General features: G+C 37.0%; 2 protein-coding genes across 3 annotated transcripts; one reads left to right on the forward strand and one right to left on the reverse strand.

Moving 5' to 3' along the window:
* The first annotated feature begins 2776 nt into the window (after nucleotides 1-2776).
* Nucleotides 2777-4097, forward strand: LOC103948619. 2 transcript variants are annotated; one of them, XM_048563962.1, is made up of 3 exons: nucleotides 2777-3128; nucleotides 3373-3497; nucleotides 3789-4097. In XM_048563962.1, the coding sequence occupies exons 1-3, from the start codon at nucleotides 2970-2972 to the stop codon at nucleotides 3925-3927; spliced, it is 423 nt and encodes a 140-aa protein (XP_048419919.1). In that variant the 5' UTR covers nucleotides 2777-2969; the 3' UTR covers nucleotides 3928-4097. The 2 variants fall into 2 exon arrangements, with proteins under 2 accessions (XP_048419919.1, XP_048419918.1); XM_048563961.1 differs by having other exon boundaries at nucleotides 2781-3128; nucleotides 3786-4097.
* Nucleotides 4098-4637: 540 nt separating this feature from the next.
* On the reverse strand, nucleotides 4638-14256 carry LOC103948617 (1-phosphatidylinositol-3-phosphate 5-kinase FAB1B-like). The gene is given in 13 exon segments (XM_009359662.3): nucleotides 4638-5312; nucleotides 5445-5711; nucleotides 5844-6806; nucleotides 6808-7338; nucleotides 7741-7911; nucleotides 7996-8119; nucleotides 8368-8699; nucleotides 8786-9697; nucleotides 9850-10194; nucleotides 10309-10462; nucleotides 11319-12062; nucleotides 12241-13086; nucleotides 13514-14256. Coding segments are annotated over 12 exon segments (5472 nt in total). The 5' UTR covers nucleotides 12849-13086; nucleotides 13514-14256; the 3' UTR covers nucleotides 4638-4991.
* Nucleotides 14257-21278: the final 7022 nt, after the last annotated feature.

The raw sequence follows: 21278 nt of genomic DNA on the forward strand, positions 1-21278 counted from the left end.
TTGTCTAGCGCATTTAGATCCATTTAGGCTGTAACCCTCACTTTAAGAAAAAACAAATAACTTTATTTTGTATTTTATTTTTTTAATAAATTATAATAAATTTATTTAATACTTAAATGAACATTCATGATACATATATACACCATGTTTTTAATATGGTCAAATACTTTATAAACTCTCACCTAGACTACGGCCATGTTTGGCAGATCGGATAAAGGATAAGATAAGATTAGTTATACGGATCCGGGTGTTTGGCGTTCACTCGTACTAAATAAGCACCGGATTAATTTAACCGGTCGGATAGGATAATACGGTATACACCCGCTTAATAAAACCAACCAAAACGTCCGGATTATTTAGTCGGGGAAGAAGAATATGGGAGAGAAAGGGAGGGAGTTTGGGGGGTGTGGCGGAGAGAGCTGGGGAACAATTATTTGGGATTCTTCTATCATCGGGGAAGAAGAAGGGAGAGAGAGGGAGGGTGTTTGGGGGGTGCAGAGAGACCTGGGAACAAAAAAATGATTTCATTTTAAATTTTTTTTTTTTTTTTAAAGTTTGATGCCTCCTATCTAGTATAATATCAAACACAGTATAAATAATACGGTCATTAGTCTGATACTACACCAAACACCCGACTAATTTAGTCAGTACTATCCGGTGGCTATTTATCCTATCCGACAGAAATAGTCAGTACAGTTCGAGCTGCCAAACAAGGCCAAGCACTAATCCCTTGCTCAGCGTTCACCTTTTAAATTCTTGGTCACTATACATATAACAATTGAATAATATTGCGGCATCACTCCCATTATTTTACACAACTTTCCCAATCACGTAGTAATATTTTTCATCAATATTATTATTACCCATCTCTATCTGCTAGTTTCTTCTTTTACTTTTATGAACATAAAAAATGAAAATAATTTATTTTTGGATAAATTACACAAAACTATCTCAATTATTAGTCGAATTACAATCTCATACATTATATTTTAAACATTACAATATCATACCTCAACTTATGAATTCGTTTCAATATCATACATCTGTTAAATTTTCTGTTAATTTGATTGTTAAATGATGACGTGGCAAGAGTTTGACCCACTCCTTTGCCAACTGGAATAAACAATTAATTAATCAATAATAAAATTTTTATTTTTTATTTAACAATTAAAGTCAAATAAAAACAAAGAATTTGGTGGGCCCCTCATCCCCAATCCTCTGTTATCCCATTCATTCACCCCTCAGTCGCAGCCCCACCGTCAGCCAACAACATCTCCTCCCCAAACTCCATTGAGTTCTTCCTCCCTCCCAGAACGACGCCTTCCACTACTCCAAAATCTCTACTGTCCTCGATTCCACCAGCAGCGGCAACCACATCCTCGCTCCATTGTCTCCCCCTTCCTTCCTTCACCACCAAAGCCACAACCCAGCCACACTTCCCGCCACCCCCACCTGCCAGTCACCTCAAATCTGCCTATTCCTCACGTCCAAGGTTGGGCTCAACACCCCTCCTTAAGTGGGACATGTTCGACCACAATTCCACAACAGCACGATCCCAACAGAAGCTCAAGGACGAAATCGAACCGGCTCGGCTGACTCCCTAGCCTCGAGTCATCTCCCTCACCAACAACTGCCTCAGGTACAGCTGCATCGGCTCCGTCCTTTCTCCTCCTCAATCATCTCCTATGACCCGTTTACCCAACCGCCTCATTTTCGCCTCCAAACCCTTACCTCAGATCTGTCGTGAGCCTTGCCAAGGTCTATTTTCCAGATCGAGTCCAACTGAAATCCTGGTACCGATCGGAATCGTTTCCCTAACGGCGAAGCAACTCGATCGCCCAGAACCGCCCATTATGGTCTCGCCTTCGTGAACGACGATGGCGGCAAGGATGTTGTCGTAAAAGGTCTCGATGTCCATGGAGGCTTTGGCGGTTGGTGTTGTGGTTACGGGGATCGGAGGAATTCAAAGCGAGTTGTCTGGTGGGAGAAAGAGAGATTTTTTTTATTAAAATTTTGTTCAGATTAGAAAAAATCTTTAATTTATTAAATTTTAATTAATTTTTTAATTTAATTAGGCAAAGAAGTGGGTCTCCTGTTTGTCCAGTCATCAGTTAACATAATAATTAATGATTTTTTTAAAAGATGTTTGATATTGTAACAAATTCATGAGTTAAGGTATGATACTGCAATGTTCAAAACATTAGGTATGAAATTATGATTTGATCAATAATTAAAGTAGTTTTGTATAATTCACCCTTTATTTTTATACTTTATTTTTCTTCTTACTTATAAATCACATAATATACATGTATAAAAACCTTTTTTTTTTTAATTGTGTTTTCAGTCACTTCATATGGATTTTAAAAGCAAATATCATGACGGTTTTTCTTCTTGGAGACAAATTAAACTTGCAATGCGTGCATAAATTTTGTTTTGTTCTTTTTGTCGTTATACAAAACACCAAAATTTTATAATATATTTATGCATGTAATGGACCGGTGTATTAAACGAGCAATTTCTATAGTTAAATTATTCAACTGTTCAAAAACCAATGCATTATAAATTACTCAGAAAAGAAAAAAGACAGTGATTCTCCCTAAATTCCGTAAATGGCTTATGATGAAAAGACCCAGCCACCCAAAGCAAACCAACAGTATGACCTCGATTTCACCGGCAGCAACAGGAAGAAGATAAGCAAGGCGGGCCCCACACCTCCCCTGTGTTTATTCACAAATATAATGCAAAGTTGCAAAATAAATATTTGAATTATTTATTTCATATCTCTACTTAATCATCCTGCAACACTTAAAAGCATAAAATAAAAAGAGGGAAGAAAAAAACTTATAGGCCTATGACTTAGAGAAAGCATCATTCCATTTCTAGTAACCTCTTCTTCCTCTTCTTCTGCTTCTTCCTCTCCATCTTCTTCTTCTTGTTTCTGCGAAATATAATAATTATACTTCACATCAATGCCTGCAACATGTTGCTTTTCTCCTGCTTCCATCTCCATCCAAAAATCTGGGCCGGTTTTAAAGCCTTTCAGCAGAGTTTTGAGGTTTAAAAACAGTCAACTAACAGTCAAGATCAAAAGCTGTACCCTCCAGATCAGATCCTCCTTGAGAGAAGAGGTCAGTATTATTTTCTTCTTTTTCTAATTCAAAAAAAAAAAAAAAAAAAACCAAAAACAAAAAACTGGGGATGGGATTTTGTTATAACCTTTTAATAAAGGATTAGGCAATATCAGCTCTTCAGTAAAACGACCTGATCTCTTCTTTTTTTTTTTTTTTTTTTTAAGTGTCAGCAAAGATTTCTTGTTTATATCTGATTGTTTTTAGGTCTTTTGTTCTTTTTTGTTCTTTGGGGTTGTTGCAGGTTTTTGAGGATCGGGCCAATGGAATAATATGCTACAAGGATGATAGAGGAGAGATAATTTGTGAAGGGTTTGATGAGGGTCCTAGGTATCACCAACATAATCCAAGAACACCTTGGCAACCCAGGTAAACAAATCTCAGTCTTATACATTCTTAATCGCAATCTTAATCACCGATCACCATCCTAACACAAGTAAAGTTTGATCATGTCACATGAAATTGATTGGCAAGCGATTTTAACACTCCCCGGTTAGCTTCCTTCACTCAAACTTCCCTTGCGAGTGCAAAGAAGCGTTTGCAAAATGTTCAGTTTAGAGCGCAGATGGAGAAAACAGGAGTGTCAAAATCACTAGCCGGCTAGTTTGGACTCATCTGATTCTTATCTCTTTGTTGTTTTTCTTGGAAAAAAATCAGCAGAGACGCAGAGATCTTTGATCGTCTTCAACAAAGGTGGATTAATTTTATAACAGACACAGAATTGTGCCGTGGCGATGAAGGCAGTGTATTTCTGCAAGAGGACATAAAGAACTGCAATGGCTCCAACACTTTCCGCTAGTCAGATGCCAAGTGTCCCCAACAACTCTATTGTCAACCATATAAACAATTTCACCAAAACTATATATGCCCCATTTATAATGTGTAACATATAAATGCAGTGCCTTTGAAGCACATCCTTTTTTTTTCCCAGCATGTACACAAGGTCCAATTTCAAATCTTTTTTTTGCACTCCGTTTTCTCGTATTTTAATATTATGTTTACTTAATTGAAATGAAATAAGTCAATGATTCAAACAAGGAAAACAATGAATGGGAATGAGATCAACTACCCTAGTTAATCTAATTCCTGGTTAATGTAGAACCGATGTTTCATTTAAGTAAACATACTCTAAATGTTGATCAGAATCGAAAACTAAAAGGTCTTTATGAAAAGCAGTTCACTAACATTTGGCAAACAAAAATCAAACTTAAACATTACATACTGTTTGAGGAGTTTCAATTCAAGCGTTATGGACGACAATTGAGGGTCGACAAAATTTAAACATTAGAGGATGAGGACAAATATCATATGCCTTTTCACCCTACTCTTTCTTTTCTTCCATCACTCCCTGAGTATTAATAAGACAGCTCTCCTCAATATATTTCCACTTTACCAATTTTATTCCATCAAAATTTTGATCAACTTGAAATCAAAAGGGTCATAAATCTAGAGAGAGAGAGAGAGAGAGAGAGAGAGAGAGAGAGATGGCATTGCAAATGAACCTCAATCTAATATACACAAGACTAAGGACTTTCACTTCACTGAATATAGATGCTGTAATGCTTAAATACATCAAGAATTATATTCCTTCCTACTCAAGGATTTAATGGAGAGGTCATCCAATACTATACCCCTGACCAAAATTTCCATGGCTTCATCAACAGCCTTCTTCTGCATCTTCTAACAAAATAATCACGAATTTCTTACGTAAAACAAGAAAATGCAAATGATATACTTCTATACAAAAGAATTGGGATATCGATATTAAAAAACGAAGGTAAATGAATAAGGTAACAAAGTTCATGTGGGAGGGTCAGTTCCTGAATGGCATGCTTACATGCATATGTGGATTGACTCCCAGCATCATTCAACCGAATTAGCACCTGTCTCTTCGCCCAAATCAGACTGAGAGGTGCTTGTAACAATCGACGGAGGAGACCACTGATCTGGAACCATCAGAAAATAGGTTGTCATTGCTTTCCGGAACCTTTTCTTGTACTGCTTTGGGGAAATTACAGTAGGAGAAGCGTTCTTTGGCCCACCGAGGATGCCCGAAGCTTTAACCCAAGTTTCAAGGTGCTTATCCCATGTATACTGCCTCATGAAATCAATAATTCCAAGTACTAATTCATGCTTCTCTTCGTCCACCCCAACCAGTAGTGAATAATCCATTACGTCAATTGACTGCATCAGATTAGATAACATGTTAGATTGGATAAGGGATCATCTAATTTTAGTATACATGGAAATACAAGTTTAGCTGATCAGAATATGGCACGTGAGCATACACACAAAGAAGAGAGTTAAGAAACTTACAGCAAGAAAAGCAGTATCATTCCAGACAGCTCTCTCCAACAACCGCTTTGCCTTGTTTCCCACAAAGATCGGAGATGTGGGCATTGCTTCAATCAAGTTCTGATCTAGTAGTACTTTGTCACTCCCACTAGAATCAGGATTATAACGAGACCGTGAAGATCCTTTGAGATCATAGAGCCGCGTAATATTTCTTCCAAACATAAGATTCTCCATAACTAAGACATCTATCTTCGACTCTTTCCCGCCTTTAAGATGCTTTGATTTAACCTTCAATACAAATACAGCCACAGAAAGAGTAGGTATCAGCAGTCACTAAAAAAATAAGTTGTTACAGCAAGTTGTCCGGTTAATCTGATTAAAATAGTTGACAGCTTTTGAGGTCAATCTAAAAGCAAGTACCTGATAGATCCCCAAAATCTTTGCCAGGCATGTCGGACTTTTTGTGCCAATTGATTCAGATAGATATTTGAAATAGCCGGGAGCGAATTTTATGAAAGATTCCAACTCCGTCTTGGTGACTTGTTTAATGATAAACCGGTCATCCAAGCTTTTAGCAAAAAAGACATTGCTCTTTCCACCTTGGGCTCCCCACTTTTTACAACGACTAAGGGATCTTACATAGTCAAGCTCAGACGGGCAGCAAATCCTTCTTAAGGCTTCAAAACGTTTTGCATGGTAACATGTCACTGAGTATTTAACCTGACCAAGTGGGCTATCATCTCCGAAAGAAACTTTTGCATGCAAAGCCTTTGTATACGAAAGCGGATCCAAACCCTCAGTAGATCCAAAGCTTCGATGAGATTCAGCTGTTGTGTCATCATCAGGATGGTGTGACTGCGTAGTGAAAGAATCAGACAAGCTAACATCGCCGCTGTTTCTTGTTCTTTCCCCCTCATCAGTTATTTGTGAATGATAATCTGGTGAGACAAGGGCATAAGATATAAGACTTGTGGGCTCGTCATCGTATACGGGGACAACAGTATCATTTATTCCCACCGGCAGAAGCAGCATAGCCCCACCTTCCAGTTCCAACTCCCGAAAGGATGAAACATATACTGGATTATACTCGCCTAGTGTATCAAGCTTCTGAGCAGCAGATAAAAAATTCTTATTGAACCCACGATAGAAGTTTAAAAAGGGCATTTTCAACCAGCTTACAGAGTCTTCGATATTTTCAGACCCCTTGGTAGATAATGCAGGAGAAGCAGAATGCGCAATCATGGGCCCATTCTGGTCTTCTGCATGGTCTAAATTTAATTCGTCCTTCACAGAAGAGGCACTTGAATCTGCTATTCCTAGAACAGGAACAGTGCGGGTATTGTCCTTCGCTGTTCCAAATCCACATTGATTTTCACCAGTCCACTGCAGTGTCAAGGGTATCTGACAAATCCATTATGACAGGAAACTGACCATCCGAGAGGGACCTATGAATACCTGCCCTTGGTTTCAAAGGATCAGATTGATCACATGTACTAACTCCATCAGAGAGATTACCTTGATCTTCATTTTCATATTTTGAATCTCGGCCGCTGTCTCTCTCTTTATTTAGCATTTCAGCATGGACAGTGTTGGCAACGTCTCCCCCGTGGTCAAATCCTTTGTTAAGCATTGCATCCACAAGAAAGGAATCACAACTATTATAACTTTTTCCTAGATTTATTGCCACATTATCAGCAATCTTTTCACTACTAGTCGCAGGTTTCCCCTCATCTGAAATTGAGCTATTCAAACCATCGTTGTATCTGTTGTTATTTAAACTGGCTGCATAAACTAAGCGATGGTCCCACATGTAAGATTGGAAAAGCAGCTGCCTTCGCAGCCGATTGATCTCCAGAATGTCAACGACAGGCTGGCCCTTTTTAGCTTCCCTGTTCAAAGTTTTCTGGAGCAATTCCTAGAAAATAAAGCATCGAGGAAAACATTTTACGCCAAATATCAAAACAGAGAATTTACTTCACATACAAAGATGGTTAGAATCATCTCTACCGACAAGGCCATATTGATGTAAATGAAAATAAACCAACAAGATTATCCATTGAATTGACAAGAAGATTTTGTGACAATCAAAGATATTTCCACCTCATGCTACGTTAAAGAAGCTTGAGGGTGAATCACAAGGGTTATAAAAAAGGAACTCGATTGACTAAGTATTGTTTCTGGTCCATCCACATGAAAGTGCAGTGACAAAAAGAAAACACTACACGTATCAACCAGCCATGCGTAAAGTTCAGATTCTAGAACATGCAAGTTTGCAACTAGAGCTGGAAAGTGGCACATGAATAATTGAAGGGCTCACCTCAAATTCCACCTTCTCCTTTTGTAACATTCCTTCCAGTTCGACAATTTGGTGTCTCGATTCAGGTGTTACAATGCCACTACTATGTGATCCGGAACCAGATCTTTTCTCCGCAATTTGACGAAGAGCATTAAGTACTTCAGAAAAAAGAAGCTCTGCCCGATCAATAACCTATTATAACCAGAAAACCAGATAAACAAATCAACGACATAAAGCAATGCAATCGTAAAATATCCAAACATGGAACCATTGTACCTCATCTGTTTCTTTTTGTATCCATTCCTGTTTCTCATAATTGAAATCCACTATGGCGGGTGGAAGGTAGACAGAATGAACATAAATTGATGCATACCGAAAGCAAGCGACCATCTTCCCGAATCTGCATGAATACACACGTTGAGAGAGAGAAAGATAGGGGACTTTTATGCAATTATTCATTCCACCCACATATCAGCTATGCTCGACTACTTGAAGGGCCACGATGAAGTTATTTGTGAGCAGGTACTTGAAATTAAGAGAGTTAAGCATAACCATCAGAGTTGGGTTAAACTAACCCACAAGAAGAAAAAATATTATATCAATCATATTGTACTACCACCTATCAAACTACTGGGACACAGAAAATACCCATAAAAACGAAGACAATCTCTATGTAAAGAATGGCCACAGCTCGCCACCCTGCTTGCAGCTGCATGGTTTGAAAAACTGAGCTCCAAAAATTTTCCAAATGATAAACCCCACGCGGCATCAGACATCACTATCCTCCTAGTAGCCAGAGGAAATCCATTGATCCTTGGACACTTCAAGCACCTGTGCCACATCCAGATCTTTCCTTCCCTTTCACCTGGTAAGATTATTTCTGGCAGCTTCTTAACAGATATAGTTAGAGTACCCTGACGATGAGTATAACAATGAACATGTGCTTCTGATGGCATCTCACAAGAATTGCATTGATAACTCTGATACATGATTAAGCATTTTCAGTTTCAAGTTGTATTACAAAGTTGAATGAAAAGAGAGAAGGTAAAAGTCAAAAATAGCTCACCTGATCAAATAAATGGTCTTGTAAAAACCGTCCTAAAGGTTTATCAAAACTGCCATAGTATTTGATTCGAAACAGATGCGACCTCTCACAGACAGTCCCCTTCCACACGCACCGGGATGACAAGGAAACTAAAATGCTCTGATGGTCAGAAGGTGACGGAGGAAACTCTTCATTCATAGGTCCTGGTTCATCAGCTTGAGTATTACCATCTTCATGCAGAAATGAATTGTGTGAACCACCTAGTTGATTTCCAGTACTTACAGTTTCATCATTTTGGGCGATCGAGAAACCACCCTGTCCCATAGACTCTAAAGACCTCAAGCTATTGCCAGCAAGATGATTAGACATGATATCAGAGCAAATTTTGGTTGCAGAATTTTCTACCTGTGAAATTTTTTTAGAACCCATTTCACTTTTATCATCAAATATATGATAAGGAGAAAGACCCTTATGATAAGTATCTGAAGCATTCCCAGATGGAGTAGAGTACACAGATGTGGTATCTGAAGCATTCCCGGACAGAGTAGGATGCACAGATGTAGACTTGGTGAAACCTGTAGTGGGAGGAGCGGGTAGAGAGGTACGATCACTGAGTAAAGGAGGCTGTATACTTCTGATTGCTGCGTCCAAATCTGAAACTGGGACACTGATGGATCTTCGTGGTTCATTGTGAGACTGTCCATTGCCAGCAACACTAAAACCAGGCACCGTGGAAATGGACCTCTCAATGCTTGATGGTTTATCTGGAAGCGCCACGGTAATTGGAGTGTTGAATGGGAGTTCTGGCAGAGTGGCTCCTTCATCGGCAAGGAAGGATGTCTCCAAAGCCAAATGATATGCTGCAAAAATCCCATACTGAACCACATGCTTCAATTTTTTTAACTCGTCCCCATTAGCACCTCTAAGTAGAATCTGGAATGACATAGACAACATAGCTAAATGAAAACTTCATAGCACTTCAGAATCACAAGTACAGAACTATGCAAGGTTGAAAAGATTGTCAACAGTGTCAAATTAATGCAATCTTCATAAACAAGTGTAGCAGGGATAATCAGAGGACTTACAGTACAACCCAACGGCTTTGGGCAACCTTCAAAATACATCAATGTCTTCACCAGTTTTTTCCCACCCTGACTGGCAGAACCAAGATCTTCCATGAACCTCTCCACATGAAATAAGTCGCAGTAGCCCAACTTCTGTGATGAGAGATGATCAATTGAAGGGACTATTTGAGCACCTGTGCAGCGAGCTATACGCTCTAAAAGTGGCCTCTTGATATTCAGAACAAGTGATATGCCTTTTGCAAGAAGATATTCCTGGGCATATCGAGAAACTGATTTCTCTACCAGAAGGACATCAGGGTGGTGTGCATCTACCTTTGCTACTGCCATCTTTAAGTGGTCCATCTCCTAGATAGGATATAAGTGTATAATAATGATTATTAATTAAGGAAATAAAAATAGTTTCCAATGTTCTAGAAACAATCAAGTGAAAAAGAGAAGAGAAGAGTAGGCAATCACAACCTGCTGCAATAGAGTATCAAAACTTGACAAGAGGTTAGAAACACGCTGGTACTCAAGAGCACCGCCAAGGATCATAAACCGAGGTTTCTCTATTTTGGATGTCATTCGTCGATGAGCCACATTTTTCTTACACACAACTCCTTTGACCACCATGCTAGAAGAAAAACAGTCAAAACCTTAGAAAACAAACAATATTTACCAAAGCTTTTACAGCAACAATAGACTTTAATTTTTTTATTCAAACGGAAGGCAACGTTCATACCATTGGGGCCATAAGCCTCAACAAATCAACTACAATGAATACAAACATGTGATTTCAGTGCAGGTTTTTCTTTTTCTTCTGAAGTGATTAAGAAAGTCAAACTCATTCTGAGTAGGCATAACCTATAAACAGAAATATTGCACCTAAGAGTTGTTGGTCTCGCGGTCAGGTCCTTGGTTTTCTCCCAAGTGGTCTGGGGTTCGACTCTCCCACAGTACCCACCTAGCAAATGCTATAGTTTCTCCTCCCCAAATGTTGTGGGGTCAGGCCAGGGGCCTAGTAATTAGTCGGGTCAAAGACTCGGATACACTAGCTTAAAAAATAATAATAAAATAAAAAAATAAACAAAAATATTACAGGTCTATAAATATGAAGTGGAAGGTATGATAAAGAAGTACATCACTAGCAGAGTAACTCATCAGATATGCATTGCAATACTTCATCAGAACAAAATTCACTTAACAGAAAAGCTTAAATCGTTTAATTAATCCTGCAATTGTATGAAAGAAACACTGCTACGGTGCTACCATTTAGATTTCGAGTTCTCTTTCTAGTGATTATACAAATATTTCTTCTTTTGCTATTGCAAGTGGATAACTATGAATAGTGATTTGTACTAAATATGGGTCTTCTATATGTTTCACCTATGTTTTCTTAATCATTCATGCACAGAAATCAAGCCATGAAATCACCATTGTGCAGTAGAAGTACATACTAATTAGGCATGAAAAATTCAATGAATCACTACCTATCACAGCGAGATCCAGAAGCTATACATTTTACTTTTACATAACCACCTGGGTCCATCCCTCCCCCTTTGCTCATATCTGGCTTTAATAGTGTAGCAGCCTCCCAGGACAGAGACGTAATGATCTCCAACCAACCTTCTGTTTCTCCTTCCTGGCCGACTGGAAGGTTCTCAACCTGCAACAGCTGAGCTACCAAAGCCCTAAAGTGTCCATCAACAACATTCTTCATGGCCTTCTTGTGCTCCTCACCTGACCGATCCCTATTGCGATACTCCCCGCTTCCAAAACTGCTTGATGCACGTAAACGCCCCCACTCTCCTGTAGCGTCACCATCATCATCATCATCATCATCAAGTAGAACAGTTTCCCTTTCATCTTCTTCATCTTCTGGTTCAGGGGGAAGCCATAAAAGTCCATTGTTCTCAAAATCCACAGGTTCTGTATCATCATCCCCTGCAGAATACATAGAGGAAGATGCCTCATATTCATCCCCAGTATCATGTTCATCTTCTATTTTTTCGAGCTCTTGGATTCCCTCCAAAACCTGCGAGTCATGACTGGGAAGTAACGAGGAGCTGCTTAAAATTTTCACATCAATATTTTCTCCATCAAGATGCACCTTATGTGATCCATCATCATTGCTCATCTCATCGAAATCAATGTGACTAAAGTAGTCACTGACTTGAGGATAGTTCTTTGAATCTGACTGATATACACCATACTCAACATCCTCGTCATCACTCCTGATACCAAAGAACAAACAAGTGGTTCAGCAGTTGCTAAATAATTATATAACTACATATAATTTATTGCTATCTTCTTATAAATTATGCTGAGAATGGGAATCATAATTAACTTGAATGCAATTCTTAAGGGTACAAATAATAAGAAATGTAAACCTGGCAAAGAAGAAATATAAACCTGGCAGTCGCAACTTCATATTGGTCTGGAGACATATCGGCACCAAAATCACTGCTCTTCCATTGACTGAATTTGCTCTGCTTTTCTGTGTTAGTTTCCATTAGAGACGATTGACAGGGGCTGAGGCCAGAACCAAGTTGAAATCGTTGATATGGCCCAGTTGAGTATGGCATTGAGTTAGTGAAGCTACTACTGCTACCAGTGCCACATGACTTAAAGCTAGCAAAACTGGTTTCTGATGGCGAAGTACTAAGATCTAAGTTGGCAACCGAGATTCCGTTATCAGGAATAACTATGCCTTGCTCCCGTTGCTTGTAACAAAAATTGCATACACGAATCTTCTCCCACTCTTCCTGATCTTTCCTTGGGTCACCAGAGGGGGCAGGTATTGAGTTCTCTGTACACTTAGCACAGAAAACTCGTCCACAAAGCCGACAATGATGTTTACGGTTAAAGATAGTAAACTGTGAATCACACTCGTAGCATACCCTACAGATATGATCAGGCATCCAAAAATCCCTCGAAACATTAGCAGGCTCTGATCGCCAAGGGATCCATGATTTAACCATGGAAATAAAATGGGAGAATATCTTGCTGGGCGCAGCCATCGACAAACGATTCTGCTGCCCTGCTCATTTGCCAATTACCACTCTTAACAAGGCAAATTCTAGATGGGAAACCTTCACCAATTCACCCGATTACTAAAACCGAAATACTAAACTATTTTCAAGCATATTCTTGATTATAACCGCGCCAAATTCACCCCATACGAACAAAAACTAACCACACAAAACACTAAAGGCACCCCCATCAGTAAATCCTCTTTGTCTATGTCGATTCAACAACCTGCCACGAATCGAAAAACAGAAGGTATAATTTGGGTTAATCTTAAATTCAAACTAGTAAACCAAGATCCTACTTGCCCACCAAAAACAAATATCAAACTACAGCTCAATTCACCAAACAAAACTAACCCAAGCTCCGAAATCGAATGAAAACAAAGAGGAACACTGGATTCAGCAAACCCAGAATCTTAAAAACCCCCCACAACCACCTCCCAACCACTGCCATTGAAAATTCAGAAAACCCAGAAAGCTTCTATGCATGTACCAACTCAGACCCATCTGTCTCCAGTAAGTTCCCACATGCAAACACAAACCCAAACGTTCCAAAAACAACACCAATTCAAAAACACCAACAAATTCAAACACCAGAGTCTCTATTTTTTCAACACAATTGGGATAAAAAATTTAAAAAATAAAAAATAAAATACCTTGCGATTCAAGTAAAACGGAAACAGAAACCGTTTTCAGATCTTCCCTCCAGTGAAAAAGCCAACAGGTGGCATCCGTAGATTGCCGCCACGTGCCCTCAAGAATCCGTGACGATCCGAAAGCTCCAAGAAAAATTACAGAGGGGGTACAAAAAACTGCGAAACCCCTCGTTCCCAGAAACCGACTCGTCCCAATTCAATGCCGCCTGCGCTTCAACTCTCTAACCCAACAGACCAATCCGCCATTTTTGAGCCAGAAAAGTTTTAGAGTATCAATGCAACAGCAACCATCTCCGTCGATCTTTGAAAATTAATTCTCTGAATCCCGTTCGTTCGTCGTATTTCGTTAAATTTTCTGTACCTTTCTCTCAATATTTTTTCACTTTTTATTTCTTTCTTGTGGCAGAGACAAAGATGGCTCCTATTAACGTGGTTGCATATATGTAATTTTGGTCTTTTTTTCTTTTAATTTTCTCTGTGTTAGTGGGCAAACGACGTCGCTTTCATGACGAACGAACAACAGGCCCAGAAAGTCAGGAAATGCAAAATTCAGAATTCAAATACCGAGAGTGCCCTCGCAGGTGTTCTCCGGCCAACATAGATTTTGTGTGCGACGGACACCTGTGTGCACTTTCGTCATTTAACATCGCCGCCCAATTGACAAGCAATTGTTCGTAACTTTGTTCTGTTGTTGTGTCCAATCCAACTATTCAAATGGACAATAGAGCGGAGCACATGGTCGTTTACTATCGTCACAAAAATTAATTATATTTATGAACTTTAATGCAAAATAATATTTATTAATTTTTTTTGTTATTTAGTATTATAGTCGAGTAATATTTTTCCTCATTGGTAAATAATAGATCTTAGGTTCGATTTTTTCCAAAAGTGAATTTTAACCATAGTATTACTATTATGAGGCTAAGTCACCCTCTTCATTTAGATAATATCGTTTTTTTCAAAAATGTTAATTGATTCTTTTCTTCCTTGACAATTAACAATTTAATATGCTAAAGCTATTATTTGTTTGAAAAATAAAAACCTATCCAAATGGATTTTTATTAACAAACGCGTGAGCCCCCATTGACATTTATACTCAAAACATGCGGAATTCAAGGGCAAGAAATCCTAAATTCTATTAAATATTTCTATATTTTTTCAATTTAATTATTTTGATAGTTGTTTTGCCAGAGAAATTTATTTGGACCCGTTGTTATCTTCACTCAACCAAACAACTTTCTCCACCAAACTCCCAAAATTGCCTTTGAATAAATAAAAAAACGAAAAAAAAAAAAATAGAGATTGGTGATTTTATCCCAACACCCAATAACCCTAGAACCCACCACAACATTACACTTCTCTATATTTTCGGCGAACTCAAACCAAACGTCAACAAAAAAATTCTGTGAATTCGTCATACTACTATCTCCATTCATTATTTTTCTTTTCTTTCTCTTCCACCTCTTCTCATACCCTTGAGAAGAATAGGAATCACCATACTCTATATGCGTTAGTGTCAATGTCGTGACATTCATCCCTAACCACAACTCATCCGCTGATTCTTCAAAATCAGTCAGAGCCCTGGGCCTTGGCTCCTTCCACTACTTGGGAGCTTACGATTTCATGTTCTATTTCACTCCCCGATGGGGGTTCTTTTTCACCCTTCCCTCACGGTACTACGTCGAACATGGCTATGCTCATGTCAACCCCAACTCACAAAGGCCTCTCTAATTGCCAATTGATTGGATCCAAATTCGTATAGAGAAACAAGAAAGAGTGAAGGGGTGCATCAATGGTTGCCGGAGTTTCGATTGCGTTTGCCAGAAAAATGGAGGGGTCCAGTGGTGAAAACCTCTCTTCCATTTTGTTTTCTCAATGGTGGCTATGAGCTCGAACGAGTGCTTGATATTTACTCATTGTTTTGCAATTGGTGATGTTTTATTATAATATTTTTAGAGTTAGTTTACAATGACCTTTTTGGAAATAAGTTGTTCATAATATGTATTTATAATATCTTTTTTCAATGAATAAAATATCCTACTCTTCCAAAAAAAAAACACAGAATAAAAAAAAAATGAAACTATTGTATTAGTATATTTGGCGGTGTAAATTTGGTTCTTTGGTGTTCGGTGACACCGTTTTTAATTTTTTAAGTGGCAGCTTCACAGCTCACACACTACTCATAGCCATATAGGACAACATTCAGAGGTTCTTTATTTATGATTAGTTGTTCCTAATTACAGATGCATAATCCATCACTATCATACATTTTCACATTTTATTAATAGTTGTTGAGAAGTAATGTGTGTACGAAACCGTGTCAAATTGGGATTTAGAGTACAGATTTATATTGATATCCAAGTTTTTCTAAAAAGAAACACGAAGCCATCTACTACTATTGGAGCACCCACCAACCAGCTCTTAGTAATTAACAGCGTATCTCTTTTCAAACTTGAAAGAGATTTAATTGTACGTTTCTTTTACGTTTCAATTTAAAATATATTTTAAGTTTCAACTTTAAAGAATTTAAGTTCAAACCTTCTTATCTTTCGACTTAAGTGGTGAAAGCAATTTTTAGAAAAGATCATATCGGCACTCTAATTATTCAAAATAGTCGCCCTTCTTTCTTTACATAATGTAATTTAGTCAGAGTCTACTTAATAATTTTTTACCTCCGCGATAATGAAATTAGAAGATTAAACATTATGATTGTGATATGAAAAAATAAATAAATAAAATGTGATTGTGATATGCAAACATTTATCCTCTATTATATTCTAAGCTAAATATAATTCATGTATCCGTCTTCATTGTAAAATATAAAAATTTTAGGTTGAAATTTGTACCACTAGCATTTATTTATGCCAACCTAATCCATGCAAATTGCTTATATCAAGTCCTTTTCAGTAGTATGTGCAGTAGCGTGTGCATGCAACCAGTGTTTCGATATCGATATAAAAATTTGTGGAAATATCGAATATCAATATCGATATGTATTGCTTTCAATGGAAATAATGTAAATTTAAATGAAACTTTAGGGATTGTCAAGCATTAATTTGGACAAAATATAAGAGTTTCTCTAATATTTGACAGTTGTGTCAGAAATATAGATGATATGAGTCAATTTTAATTTAGTCTAAACGTAAGAGTTTCTCCAATATGAGGTAAAGTTTACACTTCAGCCTCATTTTCCTATCTTTCTTTGATTTTGTGGATATTTCTACCGTATCGAAGAAATTTTAAACATTGCATGCAACAAGGGATGAAGCCCACAGGCGAAGAAATACCCAGCAAATCCTCAACCCACTTTGAGGCCCAAAGTCTCTTTCTATGTGAATGAGCCCATATTTTGGCAGGTCATCTGCATACTTGTTTAATAACACAATCATTACAATATTGTTCTCAAATAACGTTATCAAGGAAAGTGATTTTAACACGTGATATTTAGCTTCTCATATATCATTTTTTATTTATGATTATTAGATCAAATAAATCAAACGAAATCAACATTTAAAATTAAACATGGGTTTATAAGAGACTAAAAAATGTGACTTGTCCTATAATTATTGTATCAATCGAAAAATATTTAGTCTAGACAACGTATTGATAATTTTGTTTATGACATATCAAAGATTACTTGAAACTACTTATTATCGATATAATTGGACATTATCGATGGTGTTGACAATATATTGAGATGATATCAGTATAAGGGGACAATGTTGACAATTTTGATCGAATTGCCTTAAACTTTGGCAAGCAAACATGGTCGTATTATTTTGTTTAAGATCGAAGCAAATAAGAAAGTCAATGGAAGTAATGGTTTACTTCAAGTTTTCAACAAGGATGACAGCATAATTAAGTAGTGGATAATTATCAGCTAAGCCAGATTATATTAGTCCTATGCTAGTCTCAAGCAATAAATGCGTATTGACATCATGCTGCTTAACTCAAGTAATATTCTGTACCGCAGTTACGTCTGAAAGGTGAAAGCAAGGTAACCTCGAAAATAATTATTGCTTTCTCACCGTACTTCATCTTAATCTTTTAATTGGTGGTTTTTTTTTTTTTCCCACCAATGTACGATACAAATCCGACTTAATTCAAATAGAAATGTTTACATTTTTTGCTAGACTGTTGAATAAAAATCCAGGACTAACAAAGTCTCAATAAAAAGAATCTTCATAATTGGTTACATGTGAAGCCACCAAATAGGCTGCTTTGTTGCACAAACGTAAAACATATTCATATTGTTTTGTAAAATCTAACGGGAATGCTCTCAACCGCCACATCCTTTACTAGCTCCCCCGTTTGATTTTTTTTTTTTTTTAATACCAAAAGCGGTTGCACTTTAAAGTTAAGCAATAAAAAGTGTTTGATAAAATTAAAATATTCTACTTATTTTAAAAGCAGTGATCTCTATACAGCAACTTTTATAAGCAGCTTAGAAAAAACAAAGTTAAGTTTTTAATGAATTATTTAATTCCTACAATATCCTTAGTAGTCTTTAAAAATGACATTATTTATCCTTTACCCACATTTTTCCTATTGGAGAACAAATTAACCGCCACTACCTACTACTATAACCACCACTGCCTATCACTATAACCACCACTACCTACCACTGTAACAACCTTATAGCACAACTATCGTTGCCACCACCAACGCTGACATAATCGTCATCACTGCCACCACCACCATCATCACCACTACCACCACAACCATAATTGCCACCACTGGCAACCCAACCACAACAACAACCTCATCATCACTATTATCATCACCATTGTTGCCACCACTGCCACCATAACCATCATCGCCTCCATCACACCCGCCACTATTGCCACCACAACCACAACCCTTACCACCATTGTTACATCTACACCCCTAACCACCACACTGTTGGGTTTCCAAGCATATTATTGGGATTAATTTAATTTGAATAATTAAAGACGTAGTATAAAATAATAAACAACATGCAATATGTCCCCATTATACATCCAATTGGTTATATAGATAAAGCAACAAACAAAGAAGTAGAAGAGATTAACTTGAATCTCTAACCACGTGCATGCCACATGATTGGATCATCCCTATAATTGCAATTTTTCTCTTCATAATTGATCACGCCAAGGTCCCCAAGTTAGAATCTCTAAGAGTATCTACACTGATAAATCTAGAAACGGATGATGGAGTGATTGATTCAAATGTGCTAGCAATATCTCTCACTTAGATCAACATAGAATGGGTGACATTAATGTGTTTTGGCTTAGAGTTTTTCTCTCTTTTCTTTGAGAGAAAAACTAAACAACTTTGCATTGTGTCTATTGAAAGAAACATAAGGAGTATTTATATACTCCTTGCCACACCCTCTTAGGGTTTTATCCCACACGCCAAGCCCACTCACATACCCACTTTGGGTTTGTGACTTGGACCCCTTTTAATTAAATAAAGCTCAATGCTTATTTAATTAAAACCATGTCCAACAAGCCCAAATACTCAATCTAATATAATTAACAATCAATTATATCTAATCATCATCCATATAACGATATTAGAACTTATAATGTGTGTGTGACCTCTTAGGTTCTAACTAAAGCCAACAGTGAAATTAAAATGAATTAATTTAATTCCACAAACCATGAGTGTCACCTAGCAGCATGTTATAGCTACCCGGATTAGTAGAAGTATACACTAACTAATCATGGTACTCTTTCGAGTCTTGATTGTAGTTACAATGCAATTCAGTTCTTCTATCATCCATAATCCGATGAAGATTTATGTGACATTGAATTATGACAAAATCACATACAGTCATCTATTGTTGTCATGATGCATCTCATGTTGAAGCAATTCTTACAAACATAGCTTGATCAACAATTACTTTGGCCAGAGATTTTTGAAATGGGTTTTCAAGTGGTTTTGAAGGATATTTACCAGAAGATGATAGATTCCTTATTGCAAATTCATGTATCTTCATACTTATACATATGAACCCAAATATCACACTATTAGGCCTTGCAATCTCATTGAGGGCTTTACGATAAAATCAAAGCTCATATTTACAAATATAAGATACATATGATGTCTCAGGTCTAAGAACTATTTGCATACTACAACAAGAAGCTTTGTAATGCTTGACATGTAGGAAGCATACATACTTTTAAGCTTCTTAAACGGTCAGTGTTCAGTGAACTTTATCAATAGACAAGCACATGTATATCAATCATGTGTCTAACATGTGTAGCATGAGAACATACTAACCTTTATGCGATATACACCGGACTTTCTGAATAGTCAATGTCTAGTTGACTTCCCAAACAGCTAGGAACTTTATTTAGGAATTAAGTCACTATGGAATGGAATACAAATCTCCTTGCCACAATCTCACTTAAGACATTGTTGTTATACCTTAAATCTTAAATACTCATTAATAGTATATTATATATCACTATAATGTAAAGCCAAATTTATGAATGAATAAAACTTGCTTTTTATTAATTAATTAATTAATTAGTATGGAGTTATAATATTGAAGGAGCTGACAAAATCAATGGATGAGAATCCAACGGTGGCTTCGAATGTTTTGAAATCAAACCCAGTTACCATTAGATACGGAGATAAGGTTAGTTTACATTACACTGTGAGTTGATCACTACTAAAGAAGCACTCAAGCAAAGAACTATGTATTGTATATAATCAGATAAGCCAGCCACTCAATTTTATATTTTCTTCTCTAATCTCTAACTGGCTCAAACTTATCCATTAATTTCGTGCCACTAATATTTAGAGTACTATAATCTTTTGCTCTCCTCAGATTTAAAATAATCAGAAAATTGTTATGTACTAATTAAAGCCACCTTGTGTAGATAGAGAGATTGTATATATACGAAGGGACATAGAGGAGGAGGCAATTCACCACTTATTATACATCTCTGAATTAAATATATAGAATGAAGGCTCAAAACCTCAACCTCCTGCATGTGCTTTCACTACACGAGAGTAGTTTTTTGGGGAAATTGTAATAATTTACTCGTTTATATAACACATGCATGTCTTAGTGTTACTTAGTGTGATAATTAATTCATTTGTTTATAACACATGTTCGAAGACGTGTTTTATTGACAATACTATATATATATATATATATATATATAGTATATATATATATATCTTATAACGCATGATTTATCATGTATTATAGCCTGAATTAGTTACCGATGCGAAGGGTGTTTCTACATTTCTACATGATTAATTTAGTGGACGGGTATCCCCTTTTCTTTGTATTAACAGTTCTAAGCAGCATGCTATAATTGCCATATATTGTAGGTTTCTCCAAGCTGCAGACTCGTCCACACTCATGTTTGTCATCTTCTTGCAGGCTGCAGGCAGTCAATTACACACAAAAAGTACAAATTACAGGCCAAATCCAACCTTCTAGCTATGAAATTCTAGTGATTATTTCATACCTACTCCCTCGGCCAAATTGTCATATACATATGGTTTTATATGCAAAAAGTAAGAGGGTCATGATCATTGATCCTAGATCAAGAAAGCAAAACTTCACGAAAATTAGTTTGATTTTTCCTGTAAACCACCAATCTGTGAGCATGCATTAAATAAAAAAGAGTCAACCTATCATTGTTTTTCTTGGCAAACCATATATATATATACATGTACGTATATATATGTATACGTGTGTGTGTGTGTGTGTATTGAACCATGCACTTGGTAGGTGATCTTATGAGCTGAACTCCATACGGCT

The sequence above is a fragment of a genome, unplaced genomic scaffold (assembly GCF_019419815.1).
Source record: "Pyrus x bretschneideri cultivar Hongxiangsu unplaced genomic scaffold, Pyrus_bretschneideri_v1 Contig37, whole genome shotgun sequence".
NCBI lineage: Eukaryota > Viridiplantae > Streptophyta > Magnoliopsida > Rosales > Rosaceae > Pyrus > Pyrus x bretschneideri.

Excerpts from the sequence above, each read along its gene's own strand:
- LOC103948619 (XM_048563961.1), top strand. The coding sequence starts at position 2,970 with ATGCCTGCAACATGTTGCTTTTCTCCTGCTTCCATCTCCATCCAAAAA. Across the intron at positions 3,129-3,372 it reads GATCCTCCTTGAGAGAAGAG|GTTTTTGAGGATCGGGCCAA; the intron begins GTCAGTATTATT and ends GGGTTGTTGCAG. Across the intron at positions 3,498-3,785 it reads AGAACACCTTGGCAACCCAG|CAGAGACGCAGAGATCTTTG; the intron begins GTAAACAAATCT and ends GAAAAAAATCAG.